The following is a 23,329-nucleotide window of genomic DNA, read 5'->3' as shown; positions in this document are numbered from 1 at the left end:
TGGCATCTGATACGCTAAAGTTTTTCTCGTACATGAAACCCTGGAAGACCTACTACCAAAACTGTTGTTTGGCCCCCATAGCAGGTGAACTCATTTTGTGCTTTTAATAGAAAGACAAATCCACCCCAGTAATATGGCCCTTACGTAGTTGTTTACCATTATTCAAAGCTTAAAATAGATTTTAAAGTCCTCTCACAAAATCTGTGATTAATTTGCTTAATTAGAGCTTCTGTCCCTCAAGCCTATCTACCATAAAGCCAGCCATATCACTGATACTGTTCAATGCATTTAGCCAGGAGACTTATGTTTTGAGTAAATGAGATCCAAGCAGACATGTGTTAAAATCAGTACTCCTGGACTGGAAATTAAAGATTGAAAGGGTAGACCACTTTTTTGTTTTTATTCAGAGTTTAGAGAATCTCTGTTTCTTTCCATTTTAAAAACATATTTTAAGATAATAGCATAAAGACTTAAAAATTTTTCCTCCCCTCCAACTTCCCACACCCAGTCACCAGCTCTGTATGTTCTGTCACCAAGACAATGATTTCTTGTTATTGAGGCTGTTGCTTTTGTGGATGTGTGATTTTAATTTTCAATAAACTTTTGCATCTTGGTTTATCTTGCAGTTTTTTTGTTTCTGTCTCTCTCACTTTTTTCCTGTTAAATACTAGAATATGCTCATGTAAGTGCTTGAAGTAGCACATGTAGGTCTAAGGAAGAATAATAATAATAGAATCGTTACTTTGTTCCTGTGTACGTTTCTTCTGTCAGTATTCGGTGTTTTTATTTAAGATACTCTATATCGAGGTCACCAATCGTAACAATGAACTAAAATGCCTAAACTAACTGAAAAAATAGTTTAGCCCTATGAGTTTTAAAGTTTGTCATAGGAAGCCAGGCACCATAGAATCATTTATTGACACTCCTGACAAACCTCCAGTTGTATGTTAATTTGCTAAATTTTCTAAAATGAATTTCAATCAAATCCAAATGTTTTAAATAACATGGTTTCTGTGACACAGACATTAGCAAATACTTGGCCAGAAACCAACAGTGGAACCTATGTCCAGTGTTTTTTATTTTATTTTTTTAGTTACAATTTGTTTTGAGCCTTGAATAATTGCTTTTAAAAGCTTCATAAGAAGTTCTAACCAAAAAAAAACTAGTATTTTAGATAAATATTTCAGAAAAAAATACCTTTATATTTGAGATAAAAGTACATTAGTAAAACCAGATGCTCCTGTTATATTTGCAAAGTGTTTTTCAATTGGTCTAATAACTTTGATTCACAAAGCCCTTAAAGGATTGGTGAGTACATTTCGTTTTTTGATATTTGCTTTTTCTTTCAGAAGGGTTTTTCTTTTCTTTTGGCCTATTTTTAAGTAAGTTTTTGATGTGTTTATAATGACTTGTATATAAATGCACATATTTGAAATGATGGAAAATATTAGAAAATTACGGTTTTCCCTTCTAGAGAATAAATGCTGCACTGTCTTTAGAAGCGAGATAACTCAGCTAGAGAGAAAAGTCACAGGCAGGCATTACTGGCTAAAATTGAGAGAAGATACGATTCTTTTTCTGATGATAGTCCATGTTGCCCCCAATGCTTTTTTTTTTTTCTTTTCTGATCTTTCTCATAACAAGGATGCTCTGCTCTGCCTTCAGTATCCCTTTCCGCTCCCAAATTCTTTACTCCAGAAATGGTTTGTTGAAATGATTTAGCCTAAGCTATCACTAAATCCTACTAGAGAGTTGCTTTTTAATTAGCGATGGAAGATTTTGGCCAAAAGAAGGAATCTAGTGGAATTCTAGGCATCTCGGTGGTAGATAATGTAACTTGTGTCTTTGCAGGAATTTTTATATTCTACCACATAGATAGTCGCAAGGGTTGGAACCAGAAAACCTGACTTTAAGTCCTGTATGTCCTAAAACCACTTCTCGCTTTTCAATTTTGAATTTTATCCTTCAGAAACTGTACAGAAGCTTATATTGTTAAAGTTAAGAACTGGGACTTGGCTTCAATGGGATTTTTCTTCGAAACTAGAAATACGTGAAATATTATTTTCTACATCTCTGTTACACCGAATTCTTAGAAAAATCTAGTGAGGCTCTAGAGAAAACAACCTGAGGTATACACCTTATGATTTTTTTCTGCAGAAAGCTGGATTCTTACTCTTTTGGGTTTTTTGGGTTTTGAATAGGGGAGGAGAGTGTAGGCAATAAAACCAGAATGGTACAGGTCCTGTTATTCTTTTGAACACATTTTCCTTCTCTTTAGTTTCTCCAGAAATTTTTGGAATATTTCACCTAAGAACTGTTATATTAAATTTGTATTTAAAAAAAAAAAAAAAAAAAAAGGTTGTTCTTCCAGACTTTCAAATTGGCTGTGAGTTTATTCAGCCGTGCTTCCTTTTTCACAGTATGTAGAAGTTATCAGAATGCTTCTTTTAGTTCAGTCATTGTGAAATTAATAATAGACAGAGTACCTTGCTCCCCTTCCTTGTGGCTTTAAAACTCACTTTTACATTAAAGGGAAGGCATTCCGAATTTCTGACCTTTCCTGACTGTTAACCCCATTCAACTGTTCACCCTCATTTCTGGATATGTTCAATTAAGAATCCGACTCACCCCTGGCCACTTCCTCCTATTAATTCTTACATCGTTAACTTCTATCCCATGGGCCACACATCAGAGTGTGAAATATTCGGGGCTGGAGGGAAACAGTCAAAGATGCTGATGTTTCCTGAGCGCCTACAAATCATTGGACCCTGCCCAGGGCTGTTACGTGATCTCAGTCTTAATAGAAATCTTCTAGAGTAGGTATAATGTCTGGGCTACAGGTTAAGAAAATGGGACTCAAGAGACTTATACAACATCCTGCATCACTTAGTTTGTGTTAGATCCAGAAGGCGACCCAGATGTTTTGATTGACTTAAAATCTATGTTCCTTCTTTCTTCATCTGTGGTTTCTGACCTACCCTCCTCAAATTAGTGGCTTATGATGAAAAATGGTAAATGAACTGATAAGATAGTCAAAAATAGTAACCACAAGCTAAAGAAAGCAGGAGGTTATATAACAGGAATTGTAAGAAGGAATTTACTTCTTACAATGTCCAGAATGTCCAGAAAAAAATGCAAAACTTTTAAATGTATTTTTGTTTTTCCAATTGCGGATATTAATGATTCAAGCCCTGCTATTAACTCTTGCTGTACATTTGACTGGTTTGAGGAGGGACAGATAGAGAGATCTCCTTAGGTTACAGAGGACCAACTGCATCAGGAATATGGGCTGCCTGGAATCTTAGGTACTTTTCAGTGAGCAAAGAGAATTGAAGAAACATCAGCTGGCAGAGAATCTCCTTACTGCCTTGCCCCATGCTTTGCTATACTCTGATGTGGACTAATGGATGATCCTAAGTATAGCCATGTGTGCTGACTCTTTGGAAATGCTCCCCCACAGGGACAGAGTGGATTCAGAAGTGCTTGGTAGTAGCTGGAGTTACCTCCTTTGCCCCTGTTCCATCTTGGTCTCCTACATTTCTCTTACTACTTCATCTATTTCTTGTCCCTATAACCTAGAAAAAACAATAGGTGCCAGGAGACCTGGTTCTGTCCTCAATGCATCCATTTAGCAACATGTGACCTTGGGCGTATGTTTTTTCTTAGAACCTTATATTTACCCATATGTATATTTGGAATAGTAATTTCTGTCCATCTCTGCCCTGCTATACCATGACCTGCTCCATAAGGATGGTGTGACAATCATTCAGAAAATGTTTTATAGTTGGGAGGATTTATTGTATCAGCACCAGTATATATACACAATGTGGATCTATAATTGTGAGTATTTGATAAGGGCTAAAGAGAAAAGTCAATACCCTCCTACCTTAAAGGCAATGATTGTAAAATACACCTGAATTGTTGATTGTACATTAGTTGACATGATAACTTATACACATTAAAATAGAGCATATTGTTTGCCTTCATCTAGCTGTGGCTCTTCATTGACATGGAATGGAGCCTTCCTTATTTCATGTAATTATGGAGAATGCAGAGTGGCAGCTTCGAAGGCCAGCTTCGAGGGCCATTTTTAAAATGATGTTTTCAAATATGCCATATATGCTTGAAACCTGGATCCATTTACAGAACCTCTAAAATTTGAATTATACATACATTTGCAACTGAAACTCAAAGAAAAAATTTATCTCCCCTCTAATGTAAATAAGGCTGTGACAGGGAAAAGGTAAACAGGAACAACATAACTCATTTTGTTTGAGAATTTTTAAAGGGGAGTTTTCCCATAACAGACTAGAAACTTGCTTCAAGTCCAGTCTTCATTCTGTGGTCACAATAATTCAATGTAGATGCTGCATAGTCTGTACATTTCTTCCTCATCTTCTCTTTTTCAGTTCTCATCATAGCCGTATAAGGTAGGATGGATTATTACATCCATTGCCTCCACTACTCTATGAGTGTCTCAAAGATGGGGACCGTGTCTTAAGTTCTATTAACTCAAACATCCGACTCATGCAGCAAGTGTAAATGTATGTGGTTGGCATAGTTTTCTTGTGAGAAAACAAAGGCCAGGATGTTAAGGTGCTCGCATGGGCATCTAAAGTATCCTAATATATGATGGAGGAAAGCTTCAGCTCTGACTTTGTGACTCTCATTGTAGTACACATCACTAGTTTTTATATTAAGATAAAACATCAGGAATGACAGTTGAGTTGAGAATATTATCTGTAAGATATAATATGACAAACCAGTTCTAGTAACTTTCCAAATTGAAGGTCATGCTGAATGGAAAGCTATTGGGTTTTTATCTTGCTTTGTTTTTTTTTTGTTTGTTTGTTTGTTTGTTTGTTTTCATTTCTTCCAGGAGACTTATGGAAAGTCAATAGAATAGTTATTTGAGCGTTCTCCTGTGTAGAAATGCTTTTGGCATTCCAGTAGGTTCTCTCATACATCATGAACATCTCTGTTGAAAATGCATGTTTCCAAGTAGGGGCCTCCGCATGACAGCAGGATGAGCTGCCAAATGCCCAGTTTGATTGGCTTCGTAGTCATTTTTTTTCTGCTTATCCCAAATAGAATATGCAGAAAGCTACAAATGGAATGCCTTAGCTGCAGTTTGAGGGTGGGATATCCATGTTTTTCGTCAGCCTTTAAGTCTTTGCTCAATTCTTTTCCCTAACTGCTTTTCAAACTTATTTGAGTTGAAGGGGAAAAGAGGAGAAGGGAATGGAGAAAACAATTGAAGGGAAAAAAGGAGGCAATGATTTTCTCTTTCTCAAAGGAAATACTAAACCTCGCACCCTGCACATTCAGGAAAAATATGATTTGATGATAGCCTCACAATCAGTTTCTCCCTATTCAGGAAACATTGTCAGATGGAAACAAAATTAACTTCTTACCATTAATCCTAGAGGAATGTTTTCAAACGTTTGATTGGAGGCCATGTTTTAAACAGAGACCTATTGAAAATCAACAGTCCCCACTCTTCAGTGTCCCGTGCTCACCGTCATTTCCACGTTTGTCTTCCTAGGACCTCAATACAGTCCCAGTCTTCATATGGTAACAGCTCCCCACCTCTGAACAAAATGAACAGCATGAACAAGCTGCCATCTGTGAGCCAGCTTATCAACCCTCAGCAGCGCAACGCCCTCACCCCTACCACCATTCCTGATGGCATGGGGGCCAACAGTAAGAGCATCTCCTTTTAGCCGTGGCTGAAGGATGAACAGGCTAGCATAGGACAAGTCTCTGGGATGGGGAAAAGCATGTTCTTAAGCTCAATGAGAGGCACCGTGGGACAGATCAAATCAAAGTGGAGTGGCTTGGGTTTCTGACTGCGAACCTTTCACTTTTTAGGTTTGTCGTTCATTGCAAAATATACTACTGGTAGAGATAGAGGAGGATGTTCCTTCAGTAGGGATAAGGATTTCTGTGAAAAGAACAGTCTACTTCCTGCTATCCTGGATGGAGACTCACCGCCTGCAGCCTTTGAAATAGTCAAAAGAAAATGGATGCAACATGCATAAAGTAGCATGTTTCAGTGAACTTAAAATCTAGAGAAATAGGCCGAGTGCAGTGTCTCACGCCTGTAATCCCAGCACTTTGGGAGGCCAAGGCGGGTGGATCACTTGAGGTCAGGAGTTCGAGACCAGCCTGGCCAACATGGTGAAACCCTGTCTCTCTTAAAAATACAAAAATTAGCTGAGCCTGGTGGTGCATGCCTGTAATCCCAGCGACTCAGGAGGCTGAGGCACGAAAATCACTTGAACCCGGAAGGCAGAGGTTGCAGTGAGCTGAGATCACACTGCTGCACTCCAGCCTGGGTGACAGAGTGAGACTTGGTCTCAAAAAAATAAGAAGAAGAAATCTAGAAAAGTAGATTATAGTCTGGACTCTATGAAAAAAACACCTCTAATTACAAAGAAGTTACTTCTCTAATACTTCATTTTCTATCCATAAAATTATCACTTTATATACTTAACATTTTATGTCTGTTTCTCTATAATCCTGGCCTTTTAAACTCACCTATTCTATCCCAGACACAGTCAGTAAGGAATTGACCTACAAAGCAGCCTGCCTTTTATTTCTTCTCACACACATTCCTCATATCAGCTAAGTACAAATGAAAAAGACACTGTAAGAATTGGGCCTCCAAGTGGATGCTGACTGGCATGTAGCTTTACTATAAATAGAGTTATCTTCTCCACCAGGACTAAATCTAGCAAAGTGGATACACAAACTTGAAGGGAAAAAAAGTGGTGTTAAAAATGCAAAAGATTGTATAACACCCTTGGGGATACTGAAGACTGAACATTGCATGGCTATCATATAGTCCCTACTACCTAAAAAACAGTACCCTCAAGCTTGTCTTTTGAAATCCTAATTATTTTGATCAGACCTCTAAACATGCATTTCAGTGTTGTCTCTTCTAAAGAAATCAGGGGAGGCTAGGATTATGACTTTCTGTGGTCTAGTGGCCACAGTCATTGTTTTGATTTTTTATTTTTGTTTTAGACAGAGTTTCGTTCTTGTTGCCCAGGCTGGAGTGCAATGGTGCGATCTTGGCTCACTGTAATCTCTGCCTCCCAGGTTCAAGCCATTCTCCTGCCTCAGCCTCCCGAGTCGCTGGGATTACAGGCGTGCACCACCACGCCTGGTTAATTTTTTGTATTTTTAGTAGAGACGGGGTTTCACTATGTTGGCCAGGCTGGTGGTGAACTCCTGACCTCAGGTGATCCACCCACCTCGGCCTCCCAAAGTGCTGGGATTACAGGCGTGAGCCACTGCACCTGGCCACACATTCATATTTTAATGAGACAGAGGTGTGTGTGTTTGGAATGGTTGCCTGTTATGGCAAACATAGACTTTAGAGTGACATCACTCACTAATGACAAATGCATCATAAGACTTAAAACCTGACCCCATGACAGGTCTACTTTGACATAAAAAGAATAGAAACCACTGATTTTCAACTTTATTTTATTTCTTGTGACATCTTAGAGTACTCAAGTTCCTTCTTGGGATGACAAAATTGTGATAATAGTGATGATGGTTCACATTTGTATAACTTACAGTTTGCCTACTTGTTTCTTATTTGTACTTCACAATTATTCCGGAAGGGAAACAGACTGAGATGTGATCGAGTATGCTCTTTAGTTAGTGGCAAAGACCTTTTCTAGGCATACTGCTACTCGCTAAAGTAGAAACAAATTGCATTAATCTTTTAGTAAATTATTTTGTTCTTTTTGACATGAAGGCAAAATTCATTTCATAAATATTGATATTAAGCTTTTTTTCTCTATCAGTGAATGTTTACACTTCATGGTTTAGTAAAATATCAGCAAGTATTGGTGGTGTTCCTATATACAACCCTGAAAATGGACCATAAGTAATAGAATATTTAATTGTATCCTCATTTATTAGGCACATGAGTCCTTCTAAATATTGAAGTCAGTCTTCCTATTCCCAAATAAATATTCCAAGGGTCACTCTTTCATTCACAGATTTGTGCATTTATCCGTTTAATCTAAATTTACTGAGCACCTACTCTGTGCCAGGCACTGTGCTAGGGACTGCCTGTAAGATCTAATCTCTCTGTTGCACAGGTTAGTGAGGGAGACAGAAATATAACCCTTGAAGGCAAACACAAGGAAGAATATGTTAACATTAAGAGCAATTAGCAACTACAGAATTAGAAGTAGAGAAAGGGGAGGAAAGAGATTGTTCTAGGACAAGGTACAAAAGTCAAGAGGTGCCTAATTAGTTTGGAGTCTGACCGTTCTGTTTGACTAGATGTAGGCTGCTTGAAGGGGTGTAGTGAGACAGAAGATTAAAAAGGAAGGCTGGTAGTTTAGGCCCTTGATAAAATTTAACCAGACAAGATGGACCACGGGGATGCTGGTGCATGATGATGGCAGTAACCCTTTCTGTTCCTCCTGCTTCTGTTCAGTTCCCATGATGGGCACCCACATGCCAATGGCTGGAGACATGAATGGACTCAGCCCCACCCAGGCACTCCCTCCCCCACTCTCCATGCCATCCACCTCCCACTGCACCCCCCCACCTCCATATCCCACAGATTGCAGCATCGTCAGGTGAGTCCACAGCATGTGCCTCTGGGGGCCTGTCCTAAGCATCCCGGGATGGTGGAGGGCGGATACTGTTATAGTCCATTAAACAGTTGGAAGGAAAGACAGCAGTCCTATGGTTGGAGTTCAGTCACTATTATCTCTGATCTGTGGAGTGGTCAGCAATGTTTTATCAAGGAAAACTATAATCAGCATGGAAACAAGGGAAAATGTGTGTTTATAGGCATATTGTTTTCATGTCTGTTTCCCTCGCCTTCACTTACTCCCTTCCTCCTCTCTCACATTTTTACATTGTCAGTTGCGGCCCTCAAGTTGGTGCTCAGGGCTGGGTTTCCAAAAGGGCAATAAACTTGCTATCTTGCTCCTTTTCCTCTCTCTAATCCTCATAGCTCTCAGCCACCATGGGACCATTATTTTGGAGTTGGATGTCCATAAAAAGTTTTAATGTTATCCAAAATGACAGGGACTCTCAAAAACTGATGGCCTTTACTACTTTGCCTATGAGAAATGGGCACACTCCAGCAAAGGGGGAGTTCAGATGGGTAGAATAAAGAAATGCATGAAGTCTGAAAGATTTGATTCCCACAGAGGCAAGAGTAGGTTCCCAGATTTCTTGCCCAGTGTGTATCTTCTTCTTCTGCTTCATGTGCAGAATGATTGTTTCATTTGGCTACTGGAACAATTTGTGTTGATTTTCCTGCATGTCAATCACAGGGATGGCAAAGTGCATGGCCTATTGCACCCAGGGTCTGTTCCGTGATGATGGTGGCATCATCATCAGTCTAAGACCAGCACCAAAAGTAAGGGGATCTGTATCCTGAGGAGGAGATAAATCAAAAGGCATGATCATGGAGTAGAGGCCTACAATTTTTTTCTTAACCACATGAACCATTCTCATAAAGCCCAGATACAAAACAAATAAAGTAGAGATGTTATTTTTGAAGTGAAGAGCCAAGCAACAAGAAAGTTAGGAACCTGAACACTGGACTTCCTTTTCACCCTTTGCAATGGTTTCTAGGACACTTACATGGAACCCTAGAATTCCACAGATCACCATATGATAATCACTGATCTGCAGGAATCCTTATAGTTGATTTTAATTTCTATAGACCTAAACTTCATGTCATCAATAATCTCCAAACCTCAGACTTAAGGCCCACATATATATTATCCACTCCTAATCTCTTATGTAGGGCATCCAAGGGCAAAATGTTGGGTTTTCCCTTATCTCGCCAATGCAGTTGGGGTGAACTTTCTTTTTCTGTTTCCTCCTTCCTCTTCCCTCCTCCCTCTGCAGTTTCTTAGCGAGGTTGGGCTGTTCATCATGTCTGGACTATTTCACGACCCAGGGGCTGACCACCATCTATCAGATTGAGCATTACTCCATGGATGTAAGTAACTGTTAGACTTTTCTCAAATTTTATTTCTTCATTTCTTTCCTCTGATGACAACTGCCTCGTAGTTCAATCCCTGATAGTTTAAAAATTTGTTTTTGTCATGCCCCCAATTATCCATTTTGATGGAACCCATAACTATGTTAGAAAGATTCCCAGGCCTCAACCTATACATTATTAGAAACTTAGCAATCAATCTTCTTTAGCTTGTCTGATCAGTCAACAATTGTCTATTGCACCGATACTATTAGCAAGATGGGAAAGAGGAGCTATTCCCACAATCAAAAAAATTGTAATTTCTAAAGAATTAACAAAAATTCTCGAGTGTTCTCATTAATTTGTATAAGTTCCCAGAAAGGACAGCAGGACACCGGTGGTGCTATTCTCTTAAAAACATGGAGAGATGACACAATAGTCATTTGCCATGACTATGTAAGACAAAACTAGGAGTAGAACACAAAGGTGTAACTTACAGTCTTTAACTTTATTAACTGGCCTTTTCTGCCTTTCTTTAAATTAGTACCTTAAGGGAGATTCAGCTGTTCCTCTCAATTAAAACTACATATTCCTTTACTAATTTTCAATTTTATAATAGTGCCCAGCCATTTCTAATCATTGGGCATGATCAATGGCCATGGGGTCAAATCCCAATCACCCTTTTTAGTAGCAATGAGAACTTGGGGTTATCACTTTGCTTCTCTGGGCCTCAGTTAATAAAATATTGGCTTCAAATTACTCCTTTCTGGCTTTGATATCCTTTGATTTGTCTTTGAAACAAGCTGGGCGAGAGGGGACTTTTTCTTGCTTCCTGCTCCACTTTTCGAACTACTGCTCACACGGGAGCTAGTGTTGCTCTGGTTTATGGCAATCTGATTTGTCTCTCAGGCCGCGCTCTTCATGTTGCTCTCTTTGGGGTTCACTAGCCTCTCTTCTAGCTTCCAGAGGGTACTTTGGACTGGTGGAAGAAGACAGTCTCTGCCTCTGCTGCTACTTCTATGTTGCGGCCTCTTTTTCCCCCTCCTTGAGCACCGATGCTAGAGATGCCCCTGCAGCGTGAGAATGCCCCCCACCATGAGGTGACATGTACATAGTGTACTGCCCCTATGCCCCCCCCCTTCACCCCATAAATCACTCCTGGTTGCTGCTCCCTGATAGAATCAGTTATAAGTGAAAACTGCAGGGAAAGCTTGAAGAGTAGGTTCCAATATGATTCTGAGAACTTGACAACTACTTCCATCCACTGAAGAGAACAGAGTTGCCCTGTATTTGAGAGAGCCTCCTGTAGTAGATTCCTACACTTTGGAACAGGGAATCCTCCTCTTCCCTATATTTTTAAAGTTGTACTTTCCACTTGCTCACTTATTTCCACTGGGGAATATGTCAGGATGCTCCCTTGATCATTAGGATCTGCAGATGCCCTCTATAAGTTCGTTTCTGCTGATGTCGACTAAGTCCTGTGCCAGTCTGTGGGCCACAGCTTTCTCACCTGTTAGTCATTAGTTAAAATCTATCCAGGGCATCATGAAAATTAACAGAGTCTAATTTACAAAGAGCTTTGCATTTACTGAGAGCCTCAAAAGTAGGAACAATCCAAGAAACATAAAAAGCTATGCTTGTTTAGGCCAGGCGTGGCGGCTCACACCTGTAATCCCAGCACTTTGGGAGGCCGAGGCAGGCAGATCATGAGGTCAGGAGATCAAGACCATCCTGGCTAACATGGTGAAATCCTGTCTCTACTAAAAATACAAAAAAATTAGCTGGGTGTGGTAGTGCATGTCTGTAGTCCCAGCTACTCAGGAGGCTGAGGCAGGAAAATGACGTGAACCTGGGAGGTGGAGCTTGCAGTGAGCCGAGATCGCACCACTGCACTCCAGCCTGTGTGAAAGTGTGAGACTCCATCTTAAAAATAAAAAATTTAAAAAAACTATGCTTATTTATTTGCGATTGACCTTCTGTATAAGGTATTCTTCTGCTTCAGTAAGAGATTAGGAATACCTCTAATGGCCTGAAAATTCACACCATAGGAAAATATGACACCAAACTACAAATTTCCAAATTGAGAAATGTTGGGAAGCTGTGCAATTTTCTCCTCCTCACCTCAGCTTCTTCCTGCATATTTCTAGAAAGAGACACCCTTTTCTCTTAGAGCCAGTCTAAGTTATTGGGCATCATCACTTCCTGGAAAAGGAATGTGACCTAAATTTGGGGAATTTCATTAGTGTCCCCATAACAAGCAAAAATGAGGCACCAAGACAACATAATAATGACACAAATGGCTAGTATTTTTATAGTAGAGTATGTTGTATTTTTTAAAATATTTTCATAACTGTATTTACCTATGAGTCTATAGCATCTTTTGCCCTATAAAACAATTGTATCTCATTTTACCGATGAAGAAACTGAGGCTGCTAGAGAATAAGTGACTTGCTAAAGTTCTATAGTCAGTCAGTGACAATGAAAACCTCTGCCTTGGTTTTCTCACTCCAAGCACAATGTGCTATTTACCTACTGTTCTGCCCCGTGAAAATACGAGCTATCACTGAAACAATCTAAAAAAGAGCTAATGCAGATAAATGTAAGCGAAATCACCACAGTTAGTGAAGGTTGACCCTATTTGTAATGACTTCTGCACCCATTCACAGAACATAGACACAATGGCTCTGCATTTTGAGACCTTGCTTTATTCAAACACCAAAAGACCTTTTAGATAAAAGGGCCGTTTCAGGTTCTGAGGATGCCCTAAGTCCCTAATTTTTTCACTTAGTTATGTGACTTTAAACTTGTCAACCTCTCTGGCCTTCAGTTATTCTATCTATAAAACAGGTCTAATAATGTTTACTACTAATCTGAGGATTCAGTGATATCATGAATATAAAATAATTCAGTGCGTGGCACATAGAAAGTACTCAATCTTTTCTTCTTATCTCCTCAACCAAGTGGTGGTGACATTCCTTTAATACCTTTCTTCTAGTGACTAGCCAGGTAAATTCAAGCATCAGTAGGTACCTCACGTTTCTATTTGGGATTTTTGCCCTCTTATCTAGCTATTATCCCAATTTTACCAATGAAGAAACTGAGGCCAGTAGAGACTAAGTGAAGTGTTATACACAGGCAGGAATGGCACCTCAATGGCTGTGCCTTTGTGCTTAGTTACATAGAGTTGAAGACTAATTATTTTCTAATTTATGGTTCAATAGATTCAGATCAATTAAACCAGAGCATCAGGGAATGACAGCATGTTATGGACTAAACGTCAGTTTTTCTCCTTGTTTTCATTCTCCATGACACCTTCCCCTATTGCACAGGATTTGGCAAGTCTAAAAATCCCTGAACAATTTCGACACGCAATCTGGAAGGGCATCCTGGACCACCGGCAGCTCCACGAATTCTCCTCACCTTCTCATCTCCTGCGGACCCCAAGCAGTGCCTCTACAGTCAGTGTTGGCTCCAGTGAGACCCGGGGTGAACGCGTTATTGATGCCGTGCGATTCACCCTCCGCCAGACCATCTCTTTCCCACCCCGAGATGAGTGGAATGACTTCAACTTTGACATGGATGCTCGCCGCAATAAGCAACAGCGCATCAAAGAGGAGGGGGAGTGAGCCTCACCACGTGAGCTCTTCCTAACCCTCTCCTAACTGCCCGCCCCCTACGAGGCACTCCTGCTTAATCTCCAAAGCCTTCTCCTTAGCTCCTCCCCTTCCTCTTCTGTCTGATTTCTTAGGGGAAGGAGAAGTAAGAGGCTACCTCTTACCTAACATCTGACCTGGCATCTAATTCTGATTCTGGCTTTAAGCCTTCAAAACTATAGCTTGCAGAACTGTAGCTGCCATGGCTAGGTAGAAGTGAGCAGAAAAGAGTTGGTTGTCTCCTTAAGCTGCAGAGATTTCTCATTGACTTTTATAAAGCATGTTCACCCTTATAGTCTAAGACTATATATATAAATATATAAATATACAGTATAGATTTCTGGCTGGGGGGCATTGAGTGTTGTTTAAAATGTAATTTAAATGAAAGAAAATTGAGATGCACTTATTGACCATTTTTTAATTTACTTGTTTTGGATGGTTTGTCTATACCCCTTCTCTTAAGGGGTATGATGTATGGCGATAGGTATCTGGAGCTTAATGCTACATGTGAGTGACAATGATGTACAGATCCTTTCAGTTCTTTGGATCCTAAATACATGCCACATCAAGCCTTTGAGTAGATCCATTTCCATGGCTTATTATGTAGGTAAGACTGTAGATATGTATTCTTTTCTCAGTGTTGGTATATTTTATATTACTGACATTTCCTCTAGTGATGATGGTTCACGTTGGGGTGATTTAATCCAGTTATAAGTAAAAGTTTATGTTCAAACATCCTCTTTAGTTTTTGGTTGGGAATGAGGAAAATTCTTAAAAGGCCCATGGCAGCCAGTTCAAAAACACCTGATGTCATGTATGTGAGCGTATCAGTAACCCCCTTAAATTTAATACCAGATACCTTATCTTACAATATTGATTGGGAAAACATTTGCTGCCATTACAGAGGTATTAAAACTAAATTTTACTACTGGATTGACTAACTCAAATACACGTTTGCTACTCTTGTAAGAATTCAGATTGATTTGATTGGGACAAGTGCCATCTAACTAGTTCTAACAGTGAAGTTTTACTGTCTATTAATATTCAGGGTAAATAGGAATCATTCAGAAATGTTGAGTCTGTACTAAACAATAAGATATCTCAATGAACCGTAAATTCAACTTTGTAAAAATCTTTTGAAGCATAGATAATATTGCTTGGTAAGTGTTTCTTTTAAAGACCCTCCTATTCTATAAAACTCTGCATGTAGAGGCTTGTTCACCTTTCTATCTTTAAGGTTCACAATAGGAATGGTGATTTGAAAAATATAAAATTATGAGATTGGTTTTCCTGTGGCATAAATTGCATCACTGTATTATTTCCTTTTTTAACCAGTAAGAGTTTCAGTTTGTTGGAAAGTAACTGTGAGAACCCAGTTTCCCGTCCATCTCCCTTAGGGACTACCCATAGACATGAAAAGGTCCCCACAGAGCAAGGGATAAGTCTTTCATGGCTGCTGTTGCTTAAACCACTTAAACAAAGAGTTGGCTTGAAACTTTGGGAAAACGTGTAAATGACAATATTCCTCATAGATCTTTCAGAAAGATAAGACATTTTTTGCATGCATGCAAATGAGCTCTGAAATCTTCCCATGCATTCTGGTCAAGGGCTGTCATTGCACATAGGCTTCCATTTTAATTTTAAAGTGCAAAAGGGCTAATGTGGCTCTAAAATGTAATGTATGGGCTGCCTCTGAAAAGTGTATATATATTTTGTGTGAAATTGCATACTTTGTATTTTGATTATATTTTTTTTTCTTCTTGGGATAGTGGGATTTCCAGAACCACACTTGAAACCTTTTTTTATTGTTTTTGTATTTTCATGAAAATACCATTTAGTAAGAATACCACATCAAATAAGAAATAATGCTACAATTTTCAGAGGGGAGGGAAGGGAAAGTTCTGTTTTGTTTTTTTTATTTTTTTAAAAATTTTGTATGTTAAAGAGATTGAGTCCTTGATTTCAAAGTTTTGTTGTACTTAAATGGTAATAAGCACTGTTAACTTCTGGAACGAGCAGGCAGCTTTGCAAACCCATTAAGGGGAAGAATGAAAGCTGTTCCTTGGTCCTAGAAGGACAAACTGCTTCCTTACTTTACTGACGGTTTGAATAAACCTAGGACTTCTGAGCTATTTCAGTACTATTCAGGTGACACTAGGGGCTTGCAAATTCCTGTACTATGTCCCTTGGATTTGGCACTAGCCAAAGCTAGGCATCCTTACTGGCTTACCTCCTCATGGCAACCTACTCTCCTTGAGTGTATGAGTAGCCAGGGAAAGGGGTAAAAGAATATTAAGCACAGAAACCACTAGAAGTGGGCTTAATGGAGTTCTCGTGGCCTCAGCTCAATGCAGTTAGCTGAAGAATTGAAAAGTTTTTTTGTTTGGAGATGTTTATAAACAAAAATAGAAAGCAGAGTTTTCATTAAATCCTTTTACCTTTTTTTTTTCTTGGTATTTCCCTAAAATACAGTATGTGGGATATTGAATGTTAAAGGGATATTTTTTCTATTATTTTTATAATTGTACAAAATGAAGCAAATGTTAAAAGTTTTATATGCTTTATTAATGTTTTCGAGAGGTATTATACACGTGATACATTTTTTAAGCTTCAGTTGCTTGTCTTTTGGTATTTTCTGTTATGAGCTTTTGGGGAGCCAGAAGCCAGTCTACAGTCTCTTTTTGTTTTGCCAGGACATGCAATAAAATCAGAAAATAAATAAAAACTCATTAAGAAACTGTGTGTGTGTCTATCTGTGTCTGTTTGCCTATCTGTCCATTCTTCCATCCTTTGGCCTTACTTATATTATTGAGGAAGAAGAGATACCGAGAGAAACATTGCAGAGGTTCAAATGTTGATGTTTCTCATCTGAGAACAAATAATCATTCTTTTCTCATTTTAGCCAACCTACAAAATAGGAAAGACCAGAATGGCATTTTCATTTGCTGAATGAGACATTCAAAGTTTTAATACTTTATTTGATTGAGGTCAGAAAGAGTTTGCTTTAGAACAGGGACTAGACTTCAAATATTCCTAATGTCTAACTTAGTGACTTTCCAATGATACTCAGCAGTAACCTCATCAGTACTGTGGGAGTGGAAAGCAGATAAGCTTGTGGTATGTGGGAGCATGCTGCAGATGGTGGGTCCTGACTGGGCCATGTTCCCTTTTAAACTCATTGCTAAATATCACCCTTCAGTTATGTACATTGATTCAGCCAATACTATCTCTATCAAAATGGGTGAATTCTTTTTATTAAATAAGAATGTATATTACTTTATGGGATAACATTGAATGGCATAAATACAATATAATGCCTTAGACTTATTAAAAAAAAACTTTCCAGAATAACAAAAATATATAGTAAAGATATCAATTTGTTTTTCTATTTATAGATATAATCACATTGTAAAGATATGTTCATATAGGCGAGCAGGTGCAGCTTAAAACTACCAAAAGATTCAATTCTTAGTCCTTGCAATCTAGGTGATAGAGTGCCAGAAATGAAACAGTTGATTCAATGATGCCAGTATGAGGAATTTAAAAGAGCTATAAAAATGATTAATCATAGATCTATCATTTTGGCTCTTTTGACTAAATTTTTATTTTTATTTTTTCAGTAGTTCTATGTGTATGGCTTGGTAGTTCATGACTTTTATTTACTCTTAGAGGTCTTCTGGAGTAAAAGAAAAACCTACTTTAAAAAAATGCATTTTCTTAGAATTATTGGGTCTGTTAAACGCTCTTACAAATCCAAAATGCACTGTGGAAACTTGCTGATTTTTTTGTGTATGTGTCTTGAGACTTTATTTTAGCCATTCTAGAAATGGCTTTATTTTTATCAATCAATTCTAATGAGTAAGAAAAGAATAAAAATCAAGAAGAATGGTGGGATTGCCCAAAACTGTGCCGTCCAATATGGTAGTCACTAGCTACGTGTAATTATTGAGCACATGGATGGAGCTAGTCAATACTGAGATGTTCTGTATATACAAAATACACATTAGACTTCAGGGACTTAGAATCAAAATAAAAATATAAATAACTCGTTGATAATTGTTTAAATTATATGTTGAAAATTAAATATTTTGGGTTAAATATACTGAAATTAATTTTACCCATTTATGTGCTTACTACAAAATTTAAAATTATGTAAATGGCTTTCATTGTAGTTCTATTGGGAATTGGCTAGAAACATGATGTAATAAGAAGCCTATAAGGATGATGAAATGAATTTACTATTTACTATTGTGTAATTATCCAGTTTTTTTGTTTTTGTTTTTTTTTAACTGAGTTGCTCATTAGTATTGCATCCTTTTTCAATAAACTGTAGGATAGGAGAAAATATCTTTGTAGTTAGGATTTTTCATTTTCTCCCCATAATGGTAAAGATACTAAAACTGATAGAGAAAAACATTTCAAAATTGTTACATCAGAATATGAATACAAAACACAATGGCACTCTAGACTCTGATGATGGTGAAATGGCTTGTGTAAATTAAATTTTAAACTGAGTTTTCATGTAATGATATGCTAGATGAATTTTCTCAAGCACAAGGCTCAGTGGTCAAGGAATACAGTCTTAAAGATAAAAAGGGTATATGTTTAATCTAGATAGTTCTTCAATAGGAAGAATGTTACCATTTAAGGTTACACAACAATAATCTGACCATCCAGTTTTCTAAAAGGACATGTGATAGTAGTATTTTAGTTCTAATGATTCTTGTGCACCAAAATTTACCAGTATGCTCCACAAGTGGACAAATAAAGGCTGCTGTGTATCAAAGGTAATCGGAAGGAAACAGATGATGTAGAAACTTAACTCACTGGATTAATCATTCTAATTGATGTTTAAAAACTATTTTGCCGTTTTGGAGTGAAGAACATAGTCATCCTCTCTTCAACAAAGGCATGAGCCATCAAGGATTCAAAAAAATCGTTCAAGTATTTTATTTTGATGGTGTAAATACAAGATAAACAATCAGAAGTAATGATGTTAGAACTTATCAGAGGCATATTTGAAATCTATATAAGGTAGCTATGTCCCAAATTGCATGATAGTTCATGAGTAGTTAATTGCATTCAGAAGATATTTTCTATTTTATGTACATGTGCCACTGAAATCATTAAAATAACAAAATTTTAGATATACTATGTTTATATTAAAATTTCTTATAAAATTATTCTTCAACGTATATTCTGTATTTTATAAAATTACTAAAGTAAAAATATAAAGCATAAATGAGACCCAGAAGATATGGATAATGATGACTGAGATTTATTAGAATAGCTTATCTAATATCGTTATAGAATGCCAAAAACAATGTTCATTAAATACTCTTGAATTAACTAAAATTTGCATAGAATCTCTGAGATTCCAAGAACATATTTCTGCTCTTGGGTGCAGTTTCTAAATTATCTAAGAAGGTAGCCCAAGGACTTTCCTTGGTACACTATTTTGTATTCCTAGTAACAAAATAAAAGTATAGAATAAAGGTCTGCACATAGGTGGGTAGACATTGGAACCTTCCTAGATCCAGGAAAGATACCCTTAATCTTGAGTCAGGGCATCCACAGACTGGCAGAAGGGAGTGGTTATTATCCGTTTTACCATTCTTTCTCTTTCAGAGATTACAGTTCTCTTACTAGGTAAACTGGAACATAGGACACTGTCAGCCTTGAATATGGATTTCCTAGCTTCCTCTTTGTACCCATAAAAACTTTGGTGTCCATTATCATTCTTCCAAATTTGATTTACACTATGCCTTTTCCCCTGGTGCTTCAGACTCTTTCCAAAAAAAGTTAGGTAGATGTGTAGATTTCATGGAAATATGAAGATGCAGAGTGAAAAGAACACTTGACTGAGAGGATTCTGGTGACTTGGGCCAGGTGCTTAATCTTCTGCATTTCAGTTTCAAATCTGCGAGATGAGAGGTCTGAACCCCTAACTTGTCAGTGTTTCAGTAATATCTTTTGGAAGACAGCTGAAGGATGGCATGAAAAAACTCTTCCAATACAGAAATGGGTTTAGCGTTTTGAGAAAAAATTCAGCAATCTCAAAGCTGTAATCTTCGTTAAATGCAGACCTAAAAGTGACGGGAATCTTGTTTCTTCTTTAGAAAGGTTTTTCATAGAGTACTAACCATATATATTTTTCTCAGATAAGAGTAGTTCACTAATTTAACTTGGTGGTTTTGGAGTCATGTTGGGTGTGTCTTTGAAATTTATGAGATTTGTAACTCCTTACACTAATCCTGACTCTGTCTATGTGCCAGGTGGGTGGCAAGTACCGGCAGGTGAACTTCCCTTTGTGATTCTGATTAGAATTCAAGGCCTAGCACGCTGGAGAACCAACCTTTTGCAATTCAAGTAAAAGTCTGACACAGGACAAGGGACAAAAATTTTTTGCAGAGAGAGCTTGGCATCAGAAACACCAGGCAGAAAGTACAAATCCCATGAGTGCTTTAACTTCCCTGATATTTGCTCTGTCATTGGAAATGCTATTATTTTTCTGTGAAAGAAATTATGGTGACTTTGAATATGGTTCAATATTCCTAAATTCTAGGTACTACCTTCTATAAGTTGCTCTGCTCTCCTACTTTTTTTTTTTTTGAGATGGGGTCTCACTCTGTCACCCAGGCTGTAGTGCAGTGGCACCATCATAGCTCACTGCAACCTCAAACACCTGGGCTCAAGCAATCCTCCTGTCTCAGCCTCTTCAGTAGCTGGGACTACAGATGGATGCCACCACAACAGCCAATTCATTTTAGTTTTCATAGAGATGGGATCTCGCTATGTGGCCTAGGCTAGTCTGGAACTCCTGGTCTCAAGCAATCCTCTTGCCTCTGCCTCCCAAAATGCTGGGATTACATGTATGAGCCACTGCATCCAGCCCGCTCTTCTGTATTTTAGCTAAGCTTGCATCAGCAGTCTTCAATATTTCTCCAACTTATCAATACCTTCCTAATACGATTTTGTCTCACTAATGATTAAATGTTAGAGAAAGCACTTGAAAGCACTCACAATCCCTAAAGTACAGAAATGGTGGAATTTTAAAAGAGAACGGAAGGAGAGAGAACAAAAAGACCAACCCATTGTCAGATTCTAGACTGTGAAATGAATAGAGAAAATTCTGCTGTGTCATTTCATGGGGCCTCTTGCCAAATGCATTTTGGAAATGTTTAGAAAGTTTGTTCTAAAGAATTCTGGAATTACAGTGGCATCCAGGTACCAGCACATTTGGTATCTCAGAACAAATGCTGACATCCGTAAATATCCAATGGCAGTCATGAAATAATATTCTAGGAAACAGAACACTTTTGTGAACCTCACTCACTCAGAAGAAGCCCTAGGAAATATTCGCCTAACACCACCTGGTGTTCAAAATGGCTTTCAGGACACTGAGAAGTATGTGTATATATATACACATATATGTGTGTGTGTGTGTGTGTGTGTGTGCGCGCGCGCGCGCGCATATATATAATTTTTGTTTTTACTACTTGGTGATAGGGACATCTCAATATCCCTTTTCCTTGTCTTTTGCTTTCTCGGAGTCCTGTTGTCACCCTAAGTAATTTGCTTATAAGCAGCACAAACTCAGCAAAATGATATGAAAGTTGTCTTTGGAATATTCCATTTCTATGCCTGTCTATCTTTGTCCTTTCTGCTGCAGACATTCACATTTTTTCTACCTTCTCTACTCAAACCTGATGTTCCTAGCTGGATGGTAATTTCCTTGATAGTGCATGAGACACTACAGTTATGTGCATTTTGCCAGGAGTTTCTAACCATGCCTTGGAGGTGGTTACCTGCCACCTCATTCTTACCAATCCCCACTTTAAGACCCATGATTCTTTCAAGAGTCACATGTAAGGCAGGAAACCATGGCTAAGCCTAGTCTTACCAAAGGTTCAGCAGAAGGTGTAATACTGTCCTGTGGCTGGCCAGTGTTCAATTAGCATTTGGCAATCAATAGAGTTCTGTCTTCTCAGATACAGCCCTTCTTCTTCCCTGGTATAATATCCTATTCATAAGAACATGGTTTGGCTGGCTCTCTTGTCCATCTTTCATCTCCTAAGCCTCATTATTTCTTGTCCTGGGGTACAATAGCACAGTCTTTGCTCATCATCACAGCCTCTGTAACACTTTGACCTCCCTTGGTAGAGCATCAGGAGTGGTGAGTGTCTGCCTCTCTCCCATGATTGTAATGAGTTCTTTCCTTCCCTGAGGAAAAGCGCTTCCCTGTCTTTTGGCTGAAAGACTATTTTTTTTTTTTTTTTTTTTTTAGTGAACTCCATTCCAATTATTTCCATGATATTCTTGTGTTCTTGTGTAATACCAGTCTTTCCTCCTCATGTTGAATGGGTTGGGTGCATTCAGTGAGGAAACTAGAGGTAGTGAACATTGAGAAAATGAGAGAATCTGATTGAGCAGGTGGACCTCAGCAAAGGTCTGCATTGGAGGAAGCACATGGGCTTTGGTGAGGGTTGTCCTTGTGTTTCCTGTCCCAGGGGTTACTCAGCTGCCTTTGTCAGACTCTCAGATGTGCAAAGCACTGGGAAATTCAAAGTTGAAAAATAAACAGCTCTATGAATCACACAAGTATAGACCTAGAAGGAACTTAAGAGCTATCTAGTTTAGACTCTTCATTTTCTGGATTGGAAAACTGAGGCCAGGCAGGAAAAGGAACTATCCAGATTCTCTCACCAAGGCAAAGAAGAACCAGGTGACTCAGACTTCCCTTTCTCATTTGTAGTACAACACAACCCAACCCCTACTTAAAAGAAGTCTCTCTTCCATACCACAGTGATGCCCTTGTATTGCTGTTGCTCTCTATTGCTCAATGGAACTTGTCAATGAATACTTTTGAGTGCTGCTTACGAATGATTCCTTCTCTCTGTTTGCTTTACTGTTTTTCATCCCCATGCTGCTGGTTTTTACCGCAAACACCCCTGGCCTAAAGAACTCTGGAATTCACACAATGGGTCTTTGTTTAGTTTTCCCATCTCTAAGAGGAAAAAGGCTGGAGTAAAAGATCTCAAACTCCTCTGCTAGCTTCAGTGTTCTAGACATGTATATTTCACCATGAGGTAGGCCACCATTTAAGGAAGAAAATGGGATTTTAGTTACATACTGACATTACTTAGCTAAAATTAAGAGGCCTTAAGAATTAATAACATTTAGGTAAAAGCTGTCAAAGGTGCTAATAGGAATTGCTGGGATAAAAGCAAAGATTTGTGCAACAGCTATAGGTATTTTCCATGACAATATTCCTTCATAGCATGACTTTCAGCTGGGACACCCTCTTCTAATCTCTCAGGAAACAGAAGAGATGACATCAACGTAGTGGAAAAGAAGTGGCAATTTTCTAGTTTATATATTTAAAAAATACAACCAAGTAAAGCATAGCTAAAGAATATGTGTCAATAGGTCTGATGAGCTAGATGAATTGTATAAATAAATACAAAATCTTTATATTCTTAATATATACTGATTCACTGTTTCCTAAAACATTTCATATAAATTATCTTATTTATTTCTTCAACACTGCGGAATAGACAGAGCAAACATTATCAGTACAAAGGGTGGAGGAAGCTGAGCCTCTGAGAAGTTACAGGCATGTCTAAGTTCACAAAGTTATTATAGTTAGTGGTAGAATCAGCAAGTCTTTCTATTCTAGTTTGGCTCTTTTTTTGCCATGGTA

The 23,329-nt window shown here is 38.2% G+C and overlaps 1 protein-coding gene across 1 annotated transcript in view; it reads left to right on the top strand.

Annotated features, from left to right (window-relative positions):
* TP63 (tumor protein p63) overlaps positions 1-13,906 on the top strand; it is a 30,331-nt gene extending 16,425 nt beyond the window's left edge. The window contains exons 7-10 of the mRNA XM_011999885.1: positions 5,546-5,703; positions 8,465-8,609; positions 9,901-9,994; positions 13,303-13,906. Of these exons, the coding sequence (XP_011855275.1) occupies positions 5,546-5,703; positions 8,465-8,609; positions 9,901-9,994; positions 13,303-13,599 (694 nt within the window). The 3' untranslated portion in view covers positions 13,600-13,906. The remainder of the gene's footprint in view (positions 1-5,545; positions 5,704-8,464; positions 8,610-9,900; positions 9,995-13,302) is intronic.
* The last annotated feature ends 9,423 nt before the right edge of the window (positions 13,907-23,329 follow it).

This window comes from Mandrillus leucophaeus, unplaced genomic scaffold, assembly GCF_000951045.1.
Source record: "Mandrillus leucophaeus isolate KB7577 unplaced genomic scaffold, Mleu.le_1.0 Scaffold607, whole genome shotgun sequence".
Taxonomy (NCBI): domain Eukaryota; kingdom Metazoa; phylum Chordata; class Mammalia; order Primates; family Cercopithecidae; genus Mandrillus; species Mandrillus leucophaeus.
The sequence above is the reverse complement of the archived record's forward strand: the minus strand, read 5'-3'. Positions and strand labels throughout refer to the sequence as shown.